General features: G+C 38.6%; 1 protein-coding gene across 2 annotated transcripts; it reads left to right on the top strand.

Annotated features, from left to right (window-relative positions):
- Window positions 1-74: 74 nt before the first annotated feature.
- LOC134864154 (CD209 antigen-like protein E) lies at window positions 75-4,686 on the top strand. Of its 2 annotated transcripts, none has more exons than XM_063882943.1 (5): window positions 75-293; window positions 994-1,098; window positions 2,310-2,488; window positions 3,135-3,238; window positions 4,122-4,686. In XM_063882943.1, exons 1-5 carry the CDS (start codon window positions 218-220, stop codon window positions 4,261-4,263), a joined length of 606 nt encoding a protein of 201 aa, XP_063739013.1. In that variant the 5' UTR covers window positions 75-217; the 3' UTR covers window positions 4,264-4,686. The 2 variants fall into 2 exon arrangements, with proteins under 2 accessions (XP_063739013.1, XP_063739012.1); XM_063882942.1 differs by having other exon boundaries at window positions 2,298-2,488.
- Window positions 4,687-12,845: the final 8,159 nt, after the last annotated feature.

Raw genomic sequence — 12,845 nt, 5'->3', positions numbered from 1 at the left:
CTACCTCTCCTTATGCAGCCCTGTGTAGCAGAGTGGGACAGAAGGTCATTGAGACTCAGATGTAATGTGAGGAAACCTCTGCTTGGACAATGCTTCCTCTCCACAGCGCAGGAAAAGATGTAAGCCTTGCATAAACATCACCCATAAGAACACTTCTGTGTTCTTATGGGTGATGTGAGAACCCCGCAGCTGCCTGAAAATAGAGCGTCACATCAGCATGGAGGTCAGCGAGTATCAGCAGTTCCCCGAATCTCAACCCGAGCATGCTGCTGTAGAGAAGACCCCAAAGACTGGTGAGTGATGAGAGGGTCTGACAGTGGAAGGGGTTTATCTGTACAGTATACAAATATAACAAAAGAGATTAGAGGATCCATTACTTCCACATCTGCCGTGTTTCCTGAGGCTGAATGCAGTGAAGTACATTTACTGTACTTAATTGCAATTTTGAGGTACTTGTACATTAACTAAGTATTTTCATTTTATACTTCTATTCCACTTCATTTCAGATAGATAGATACTTTATTGATCCCAATTTGGGAAATGTTTTCATTACAGAAGCAGCAGTGTGTTCAGACATTAAAAAACAAATGTTTAATATATGGGATAGAGAATTAACAATTAAAAACAAAAGGAAATTGAAAAATCAAATATAAACAACATAAAATATTTTAGATAATTCAAAAGCAAACTGCGGAATATAGGCTTATAGGAGCATAGACATGCTGTATATACGTATATAGGATAGTATATAATAAAGAAGCCTGCATTTATACAGTGATGTAAAGTAACTGAGTACATGTACTACTCATTTTGAGACTTGCACTTTACTTGAGTATTTCACTTTTTGCCACTTTGTACTTCTACTACAGTTCAGAGGTAAATGTTGTACTTTAACTCCACTGCATTTATTTAATCCCTTTAGTTACAGATTTGGATGAATGATGTGAAATACATTTATCCTAACAGCCACTAGCTGCTTTGTGTGTGTTGCAGAGCGCCTCCTCCTCCCTGTGCTCCTCACTGTGGCTCTGCTGATTGTCCTGCAGGCCGCTCTCAACCTCTCTCTGAGACTGTCTCTCAGTCAGCCCGCTGCTGGAGGTAAGCTGCAGCTCTCAGATCAGTGTTCCTCTTCTGTACTCTGGCACGTTTATTATTCATACAGCACCTTTCAACATTAGGAGCATTAAGCGGTGGAATCATGTTACAAAATGGCACTGAAAACCTTTTAAAACAGCATTAAGAAGAGAAGAGAATAAAATAAACATAAAACAAGTTCATGTTACATAGAATAATACAGGAACATAAGATAACATAGGAGGTACTTTATTGATCCCAAACGGGGATTTTTTTACATTGCAGCAGCATAAAACAAAACAAGGAATTGCAGAGAATTAAAAATCAAAAAGTAGAAATAAACAATTCTAAAAATAGAAACATCTCAAAATAGAAATAAATCAGCAATTGAGAGTAAAAATAAATATATACAGTTTAGTGCAAGGAGCGGAATATTAAATGAAATGTAAATGTAAAAATCGTAACAGATATTTAAATAATAAAGTAATGACTGGAAACACACCTGAATGCAGAGACTTGTTGACTAAGTATGTAGGTGGGAAGCAGCTATGTACATTTGCTCAAGTACTTGTACCTTACTTAAGTATTTTCAGTTTGTGATATTTTATATTTCTCCGGTACATTTAAAAGGGAAATAATATAACTTTTACTACACTACCTTTATATTTCATCTTTAGCTATCAAAATGCAGCTCTAAATATTAAACCAGTGGACTAACTCTTTAAGTCACACACATTTTTAATATTTTAGGAAAAGTCAATCAGAACTTTGTCTACAATAGTAAAATGCTGTTTGATGCGACAATACTATCTAGAAATCTCACGGATATAAATATGCTTATTATTATTATTATTTCTGCACGATGATCACTTTTACTGATAATGCTTTTGTACTTTAACTTAAGTCAGATTTCAATGCAGGACATATACTTGTACTGAATTATTTTGACAAAAATGTATCCGTACTTTGAATCAAGAAACAGAATCAGAAATTGAATCAGAATACTTCTTCCACCGCTGAGCTGAGGCCATGCAATGAGAACCGTTTTTGAAAAATCCTGTTGGTTTAATATGGTGTGTGTGTGTGTGTGTGTGTGTGTGTGTGTGTGTGTGTGTGTGTGTGTGTGTGTGTGTGTGTGTGTGTGTGTGTGTGTGTGTGTGTGTGTGTGTGTGTGTGTGTGTGTGTGTGTGTGTGTGTGTGTGTGTGTGTGTGTGTGGGTGGAGGGGAGCGTGGAGGGGAGCGTGGTGGGGAGCGTGGAGGGGAGCCGGAGCAGAATAGCTGTCCAGAAGGCTGGCTGATGTTCGGCTCCAGTTGTTACTTCTTCTCCAACGACAAGAGGAGCTGGGATGGCGGGCAGAGGGACTGTGAGCAGAGAGGAGCTCACCTGGTCATCATCGACAGCCGGCAGGAACAGGTGCGCCATACCATACAGCACTGCATGTGCACAGCTGCAGGAGTAGCCTCTGTTTCTTTTCTTCTGCGGAACCATCTTAACCCCCCTGCTGTGTTCACTTCTTCTCTCTTACTCTGGTGTTTCCGGTCAAATGGGACCGATCTGTTTGAACTGCTCTTACATTAACATAAAAAAAACATGGATCTTCACCACATTTTACTTAACAACTTCATAAGCTGTAAACACTGTCTCAGCATACATGAATAACTGCATTATTTATAATTGTGTACACATTATCAGTGTGTACACAAAGAATACACACTGATAATGTATTCCAAATCAACATGGTGATCAGCTATTTTATATGTTCAGATGCCTACTGTGGAGGATATCATTAAGGCCTTGAAACAATCAAATGTAAAACCAAATATTTATGATTGATGAAAGTAGTAAACCACTCAGATTTGACCTGAACATGACAGGAGGGTACAACAAGACAAAAAAGAAGATATAATAAATAAACTACCAAAATCATTCTGAAGAAAGATCAGTATCTTTGAAGGACTTGCCTGAGAATGTAAGCCTTTACTGGAATGCTCTGTGAGCCACTTAAGAGTACAGGGTGTGAGACTGTAGCTCCATGCTGACCTGCTGTTGGTTCTGGCAGAACTTCCTCACTGGGTTCAGGGCAGCAGCGTGGGTCGGGATGACGGACAGAGAGACGGAGGGAACCTGGGTCTGGGTGGACGGAACCCCGGTGAACAGACAGAGGTGAGAGACGCTGTCTGTAATGCAAAAATGAAGGGTGACACCACTCAGTCCTCCAGTTCCCATGTCCAGCAGCTGTTCTAGACGGGGGCCAACAGGGGCCATGCCGCCCCTTCAAAATAAAAATTCATTATAATGGAATTTGTGCTGCAAAGACTGTGCTGTAACCTGGGAGAAGGTTTTTGTTTTTTTTGTAATAATGTAAACTAGGAAAATTGTTACTAAGTGATTGAAACAAACACATTTTGTTTGTGTGGCCGCTTAGATAACTTATATTTTATTACCCCTAACTGCATTTGATTTCATAAGCGTTGCAGTGGTAATAGGATTAGAAAAGCACCAAATAATAATACATCCATTACCATTAACCAGCAATAATTATATTAATATACATTAATCTGTTTTGAATTAGATTATTTATTTATTTTTATTTTATAATCATGACCTGTTGATATACTATCCAAGTTTAATCTCATAGTCATAACAAAGTTCCAGACTGTAAGTGTAATGTTTACTCTAGAAAAACAGGATCATTTTATGGGTAAAAATCTTATCCATAGTCATTTAAATGACTTGCAATGATAGCAGTTAACACTTCCTTTTTATTACATTTCCTATTTTAATCATTTTTAAGTATTACAGGTCATTACACTTTATTACATTTGCATTTACCTTTGAATGTAGACAACTACAAAACGTGGGCAAGGCCAACTTTATAATGTAGCTGAAAGTGAATTAAAGTGTGTGTGTGTGTGTGTGTGTGTGTGTGTGTGTGTGTGTGTGTGTGTGTGTGTGTGTGTGTGTGTGTGTGTGTGTGTGTGTGTGTGTGTGTGTGTGTGTGTGTGTGTGTGTGTGTGTGTGTGTGTGTGTGTGTGTGTGTGTGTAGGCTGCTCTGGGCCCCTGGACAGCCTGATAACTCGCTTGGAGGAGAGGACTGCGGGGACCTGCGCACCATGAGTCAGTTCCTCGGCCTGAACGACTCTATCTGCAGCGCCAGAGAGCAGTGGATCTGTGAGAAGAGCCTCTGATGAGGGATGAATGAATGTGTGTGTTCTGCTGCATCTCCTCCCTCAGAGATACTCGTCCTGTTGCTGTTTGTTCCTGATGTCACAATGAAACCCAATGACAGAATAACTGTTGAATCAGAGAGAACAGGTACCACTAGGGTGCATATCACCCGTCTTTGTTAACCCGGGCTTTCTTCTTCTGTGGTTGTCATCTGTCTTTGGAGGGTCTTTTGTACAAAACGGATCGATAGTTGCCTCTTTTGCATTAAAAAGTGTCTAAAAAATGACTCCAGCATAGCACATCCTGTTACTGATCTTGTAAATTCACAAATAATGTACTTTTTTTTACGACAGGATGCACCCTGAGTACCTCACTTTTATTTCTCCATCATTATTCATTCCTGATTCTTAATTGATAGAGTGAAATAAACAACTGTCAATATTTCTTGCCTTTGATTATTACACATTGATGATATATTTAGTATGATCATCATCAGCATACTCATCTCATTTATTCACAACTTTAAATAAAAATACAGGTACATTCATAAGAAGTAATAGAGACATGTGCAATGGGACACCCCAATAAGTAATAGGAAGCTAGGCAATATGGGTCCAGACAATAATCATAAAGTATTTACGTGATGTATCATTAATATGAGATTGAGAGAGTTCATGTATTATACAGAAACATTACATACACTAGCCAAAACTCCTAAAAAATACTCCAACTCTAACTATTTAATGGTATTAAATATTTATTTCACCAGTCTAAAGTTTTGTTTAAAAAGTTCACGTAAGATAATAAACACCCACATTATATAGGAAAATGATGGTACTTAAATAAATAAAAGCATTTCAGAGGAAAGAACATTAAGTCCACGTCAGTTCATTTGTTTCTTTTTTCCAGAGTTTGTATTTGCCAGGTAGAATTTAGATTCAACATACTTTATTGTACATTAAATTAACATATAATGGAAATTTGTATTTGGCACTAGCAAAAAAAGATTAAAAAAAGACACACCATACTGTACATCTTGGAACTCATATGCAAAAAGAGCAAGACTGCATCATAAAGTGCAGTCTTATTCTTCCACTGACTTGGATCCAATAAAATATCAGTTACAAATATCATTTATAATAATTTAGAATATAATAATGTCCTAAGAAGGATGTGTGTGTGTGTGTGTGTGTGTGTGTGTGTGTGTGTGTGTGTGTGTGTGTGTGTGTGTGTGTGTGTGTGTGTGTGTGTGTGTGTGTGTGTGTGTGTGTGTGTGTGTGTGTGTGTGTGTGTGTGTGTGTGTGTGTGTGTGTGTGTGTGTTGGAGGGAAGACTGATTTAAACGTTGTTGAGGATGGTCACAGCTGATGGAATAGAGGATTTCTTATAGACATTTTTCCTGGCCAGAATAATGATCCACGTCAGTTTGAGGGCCATCCTCTTGGAAAATATACATCTCTGACTTTCTGCCTGGCCTCCTCCTGTATGAGGTCAACTATCCAGAGTCCAGACTCAACATGGAACAATGAAAGAAACGTTTATACAGTGTGTGGTGGAAAGAGGAAGAGCTGGTTCGCAATCGGGCACTAGCCAAAGGGGTGTCTGTATCCTAGTTTCTGCTTCTGTGTCGGATATGTATGGGTTCCTTATTTAGTGTAAACATGGGGTATGGTAGGTGGATATCAGGGCACAGGAATACAGTTAAGGTTGAGTAATTCATTTGCTTTCCTGTGAGATGGTGTTTATGGTATTTAGTTCTATCCGCGAAAGTTTCTCGTGCTCATGGGAAAGTTTCTCGTGCTCATGGGAAAGTTTCTCATACTGATAAATCCAGAAAATGATCAATGCATAAACCCATATGGATTTTGTGTAACTCAGGAAGACCAGGGCTACACAAACATAAACAGTCCTCTCTGAACAGTATAACTGTATAGTGTAAGCTTGTGTTTCGTAACTTGCTTTGCGTGATCACGAGAAAGTATTTTCTCAGGGTGTTGCAACAAAATATTGCATGAGATAGGACCTGCATTTCGGATGCTGTTTCTTTAGGTATGACAGTTCAAGAATTAGTTAAGCTGTATTTTGACCTGGGACTTCATTATAAAGACAGAGTTACTTTACTTGCAAGTCGTCACCGTTATGTTGTGTCTCAGAGACATTTAAAACCAATTCTGAAGTCGTGTGGTCTTTCTGGGCGCAAGAACTACTCCACTTTGGATCGCGTAGTTGAGTTCATTGATGATGAGAAACTTTCGCTTGAATTTCCCCACGGGGATAAATAAAGGTACATCTTATCTTATCTTAGTTGTTTGGTCAGAAGTTCAGAACAGTACATAAACCTCTAGCCTTAAGCCAAATGATGAAGTGCTACAAACAGAAATGAGAGCTGTTTTATTATCCATTTTATTTTTAATTGCAAAGTGCATAAACAATGGTCTTAAGTAATTAAGAACATTTACGGTTCTGAAGTACAACTTTGAGGTACTTGTACTTTACCTGAGTAGTTTCATGTTTTGCTACTGTGTACTGCTACTCCACTACAATTCAGAGGTAAATGGTATACTTTTACTCCACTGCATGTATTTTTTTTTAATAACTTACATTTTTATTAAGTTTTCACACACATAAGCAATACAGCAAACAAGGTACAAGTGAAGTAACAATAATAATAACACTAACACACTGTCTGGTTCTACTATTCAGTCCACTGTTCCATTTAACATTAACAGTTGGTGTCATGTCTCATATAAATGTTCCATGTTTCCCAGTTCTTTTCAAATACGTTCTCTTTGAGTCTCAACAGGTATGTCAATTTTTCCATAACAAGGATTTCCTGGACAATTTCCAACCACTGTTCCTGTTTTGGAGTATTTACATTGAGCCAGTTTCTTGTGACCGCTTTCTTACTTGCTGCGAGTAATACTTTAGTCAAGTACAGGTCTTCTTTCATTACAACCTCCTCAATATTCCCAAGATACATCACTGGACAAGTATTTGGGATTTCATATCCCAAGACATTTTTTACAACTGAGTTAACATTTTGCCAGTATATCCTCATTTGTATACAGTTCCAGAAGATGTGTGCATGGTCTGCCCCCTTGCTCCCACATAGTCTCCAGCAGTCTTGTTGTATAGCGATTTGCCTAGATTTGATCTTTGGTGTTCTAAAATAACGAGTTAGATTTTTCCAGCAGAACTCCCTCCATATTACTGAGTTTGTTGATGTACATTGTGTCTCACACATGTGGTACCACTCCTCCTCTTGTATTTGGATTTTTAGTTCTGCTTCCCATTTTGCTTTTATATAAAGTGTTGATTCCCCCCTGCTCTCACCCATAGCTCGATAGAAAGCAGAAATGGGCCGAGACCCCTTCTGTCTGTATGAATCCATAATAATTCCAATCACCTTATTTATAGTTTCATTTGACCTTATCTCTTTTGTGAAATAATCTCTCAACTGCATGCATCTATAGAAGTCTTTGTTTTCGAGGCCGTATTTTGTCTTTAGTTCTTGGAAACGTAGAAATTCTCCACCCTCTGAAACTGTACATATTGCTGTCATACCTTTTTGTGCCCTTTCTTTGAATGCTGGATCATATGTCCCTGGCTTAAAGTTTGAATCATACGCGAACCACCTCAGAGTGCGTACATCCCTCTTAAGTTTGTATTTTCTTACTACAGCGCTCCATATTCCTAGTGTAAATGCTACTATTGAGTTCATAGCATGTTTCAAAGCACCTATCAAATGTTCATCCCCCACCAAATATCAACCAATATAATAGCCCTGTACTTCCCTTTCCATTTCTTTCCACTTAGATTCATAGTCGGGTCTACACCAACAAACCAGATGTCTAAGTTGGGCTGCATAAAAATATTCTGTGAGGTTAGGCAAAGCCATCCCACCCTTGCTTTTAGGTAGTTGAAGTGTTGTAAATGTTATTCTTGGTTTTTTACTATTCCAAATGAATCTAGAAATCATCTTGTTCCAGGTTATACATTTGTTTTTGGGGATATTAATTGGAATAGCTTGAAATAAATATAACAATTTAGGTAGAATATTCATTTTGACTATCTGTATTCTAGCACTGAAGTCTAACGGAAGGGTAGAGCACCTTTCAATATCTTTTTGAATGCTTTTTTCAATTTCGCTATAATTGTTTTCAAACAAGTCAGGAAGTGTTTTACTCAGAGTTACACCAAGATACTTCATTGATTTAGAATTCCATTTCAAATTATATGTATCTCTTATTTGTCGGGATGGAGAATAATTTAAGGTGAGAATTTGTGTTTTTGATATATTCAGTTTATACCCTGAATAGTTTTCATACGTTTCCATTAGAGACATTAGGTGTGGGAAACATATATCTGGTTGTTCAAGAAAAACAATGACATCATCCGCGAATAGGCCAATGATATGTTCTGTCCCCCCTACATTGACACCCTGTAGTTCCTCACTCTGCCTTATTGCCTGTCCTAAAGGCTCGACATATAAAGCAAAAACTGAATTGTATTGGACAGGCTTCCGTTTACTCTGATCTTAGCTGTGGGATCTTGATAAATAGTTTTAATACATTGGATTACCTTTTCATTGAAGCCATATCTCTTTAGTACCTCATACAAGAATAACCAACTAACACTATCGAATGCCTTTTCGGCATCCAAACTAACCAGAATTGTACTTGTGCCACTTTTTTGAGCGTTGTCCAGAATATGGAGAGTTCTTCTAATATTATCCTGTGTTTGGCGTCCTTTAATAAAACCGGTTTGATCTTCATCAATCAAATCTGGTATGAGGGCCTCGAGTCTTTTTTGCAAATAATTGATGTATATAGTTTGTAGTCTACGTTTAACAGTGAAATTGGCCTCTAGTTTTTGCAGTCTTCTTTATCTTTGCCTTCTTTGGGTAGAACGGTAATAATTGCTTCCTTCCACGATGGAGGGGCCCCACCCTCGTTATGGGTCCAGTTAAAACAAGACAGAAGCAAAGGTGTTAGCTCCTTCTGAAAGGCCTTATACCATTCCGAAGGATACCCATCACTACCTGGTGATTTACTAGCCTTTAACCTACTAATTGCAGCTTCTAGCTCCTTAACTGTAAATTGTGACGTCATTGTGTCATTCTGTGTCTCACCAATAGTTGGCAGGTCAAGTGTGTCAAGAGACACTTCTTCTTGTCTTTTCATCAGCTGATAATGGTTTAGAGTAGAGTTTCTTGTAGTATTCTTCAAATATTCTTTCTATTTCATCTGGTTCGTGTGATAATTGGTTGGTTTGAGGGTTCTTTACTTTATGAATTGTGTTAATGGCCTGTTGTTTCCGCAGGCGTCTAGCTAAGAGTCTTGTTGCTTTTGGGCCTGATTCATAGTAGGTCTGCTTTACAAATCTTGCCCTCTTTTCTATATCTGTCCTGAGTATCTCATTTATCTCTTCCCTTATCTTCTGTATTTGTTGTACTACAGACGGATTTTCTGTATTTTTATGTTTCTTCTCCAGTTCTTGCAGTTTTTCTACTTTGTGTTTATATATAGCTAGCTGAGCCTTTTTTGTGATGTTGTCAAAGCGATTAGTTTCCCCCAAATAACTGCCTTCATACCGTCCCACAGTATTGCAGGGTTTACTTCCCCATTATCGTTCTCTTCTATATACCTTTTTATTTCTTCTCTTATCTGTTCCACATTTGCCTTATTGTTCAAGATGCCCAGATTTAGCCTCCATACAGTATTTATTTTCCTATTATTCAAGTGTATTGTCAAGCTAATCCCACTATGATCTGATATATCTGCCGCCCCGATTTTACACTCTGTGACCCTGTGAATTTCACTTGTATTAATTAAAAAGTAATCAATTCTGGAGTAAACAGAATGAGGTACTGAATAGTGTGTATAGTCCCTTTCTAGTGGGTGAAGTTCTCTCCACACATCGATTAGTCCCATTTCCCGGACTGATGCATCAATAAACTTGGTTAGATGCTTCTTGCTTCTTTTTAGGCTTGTTGTGTCCAGGTTATGGTTCATGACCACATTATAGTCCCCTCCACATATCAAAATACCTTCAGTTTCTATAGCAATAATGTCAAACAGAGTTTTGAAAAAGCATTTAGTACTCTCTGGGGGGGCGTATACATTGATCATTGTCGCCATTCTGTTTTCTAGCTTTCCTTTAATTAATACAAATCTCCCTTCATTGTCCCTAACTTCTTTAAGGCATTCAAATTGAACTGCATTCGCAATAAGGATAGCCACTCCTCTCTTCTGGCTAGGTTTTGTAAAATGTATTCCTAAAACCAAAGCGTTTTAGCTTTTCATGTTCTTGTTGAGGCAGGTGAGTTTCTTGTAAAAATAGTACTTGAGCCTTTTCTTTTTTCAATTTAGCCAGGACCTTGCTCCTCTTAACTGGGTTATTCATCCCATTTACATTAAGTGACACCAGTTTTATATTATTATATGGCATTTAAATGCTCCAATCCCGTGTTACATTCTTTAACCTCCAGACAACTTAAAACTGCACAGACCTGAACATCTGGACAACATGTGCAAACTGAAAGAAACAAAGAAAAAACAGTTAACTCCCAAGGTAGGGTGATTCTTCGCCACCCTGAGTCCCCATTGGTAGGCAGAGGGGAGATCCTCCTCCAGGAGGGCCCCTCACTAGAGGTGAAACACGCCATTTCACACATCGTAGTAGTCCAACATCGTCCGATAGCATGTATTTTGTATTCCAAATGAAGTCTTTAACATTGGTCTTACTTATTTTGGCCCCTTATACCAGCGTAAAAATAAATAAATAAAAATTAAAGTAGCTGCCCTGCCAAACCATCCTATTTGAATTGAAGAGGGGAAAGAAAAAAGGAAGATATCCTTCAAAGTGACTTGCAGATATGTTTGCCATGTATAACGGTTTAAGACTCACATCACGGGCAGAAGTGGTATATTAGTTATTTAAATCATTTAAACATTAACTTCTCACAGCTGTTTTCATTAAGGGGCCAAGAAAGTTTCACATACCGTCACAAAGTAAAGAATAAAGATTAGTTGGGGGGAATCCGCTGAAACTCCTGTAATCTTTCCTTCGTGCGGCGCGCAGTGACTTGTGTGCTCGTCTCTCCGGCTCGCTGCCATGTCGTAGCCCGGAGAAGCTGCTCCATCTCCCGGTTCGGATCCGCGGCGCTGCTGCCTGGTATCTCCACGGAGTAACCTCTCTTCCCCAGCTTCTGCGCTGCGTCTCGTGCGCTCTCGTAAGTACGTGTTCCCGAGTCCCAATGAATGCGCATCTTGTCCAGCGTAGTCTGGAAACGAATTCCTTTTTCTTTCAGAAGCCTCTTTACCCCCTTGTATTTCTTGCGCTTCTGGATAACCTCTGTGGCATAATCATGGTCGAACGACAGGCGTCGCTCTTCAATCATTATTTTCTTTCCCCAGGCTTTTTTCAGTACTGCTTCTTTGGTATTAAACTCCAGGAAATTTACCACTATAGATAGGGGGGGGGATAAATGGCCTAAAAATAAAAAAATTGGAAAATGATTACACCCACTTCAGTGATGGTGCATTGGGTCATTTGGGAGATATTTTGTATTGGAAGTTGGTACCTATCATGAAATAAACCCCCCACCCCACCCAAAAAACTAAATCTGACATGTTTTTTGCCCCCTTTTCCCCCCTTTTATCATTAAAAATAAAATAAAATCTTAAGAGAACACTTTGGTTCACCTGTCAGATGTTGCAATGTTCTAATGTGATAAAGTACATTTACATAATACATTGTGGCTGCTGTTTGACTGCAAGCAAACCGTTGAAATCCCCAAGCAGACAGTCATATTCAACACACCATCAGACAAGCAGTTAAACAAAGTTGTCCCAGGTATGTTTTTTCCTTTTAAACAAAATTATTATATTCTAATTGTATTATTATATGATTTATTGTACTATAATTTAGCTTGGTTTGTGTCAGGTTCCAATATTAGTCATACTTTTAGCTTTCTATCTGTTAAGAACATAGCTCAAACTAGCTAACTAGCTAGCTTAGTGCAACAGTTGATTTGACATGTTTTTTGCTCAAATTAGCCAGCTAACTTTATTACAGTAATCACTTAGTTAACTGTTACATTAAGCTAAATTAGTAGGCAGCACCGAAGTTAATTAACACTCTCCTAGACCTAGTGCTTGTAACTTAATCTAAATCTAATTTAGAATATTTATCTATTTCAGAGAAGTCACACCAGTCTGATGACATACATCAATGCAAGTGGATATGGGGTTTGAAATACTGACGTCGGTCAGAGGAGTCAGTGTGGAGGATGTTTATAAACTTGTAGATGCACATATGACTGACAGCACAGAGCACAACAAAGGGTTTTCAAAGCTGTTGGCAGAGATGTACAACTTGGAAACACCAGCAGGTCAGATCTTTTGTGGCACCCACACTACACTGGGCTTCAGCAGTGCCATGAATAAAGTGATGCGGTTGGTGGAGGCCGATATGAAGATGGAGCAAGTGCTACAGAGTTTCATGGTGGATCTGGATGTAGACAGCAAGAATGCCAGTGTGGCTGGACAGGCACTGGACATGTGCCTCAAGTTGGTGGCTCCTGAGTATTCCCACAAACC

The sequence above is a fragment of the Eleginops maclovinus genome, chromosome 5, assembly GCF_036324505.1.
Source record: "Eleginops maclovinus isolate JMC-PN-2008 ecotype Puerto Natales chromosome 5, JC_Emac_rtc_rv5, whole genome shotgun sequence".
In the NCBI taxonomy this organism is placed as follows: Eukaryota; Metazoa; Chordata; class Actinopteri; order Perciformes; family Eleginopidae; genus Eleginops; species Eleginops maclovinus.
The sequence above is the reverse complement of the archived record's forward strand: the minus strand, read 5'-3'. Positions and strand labels throughout refer to the sequence as shown.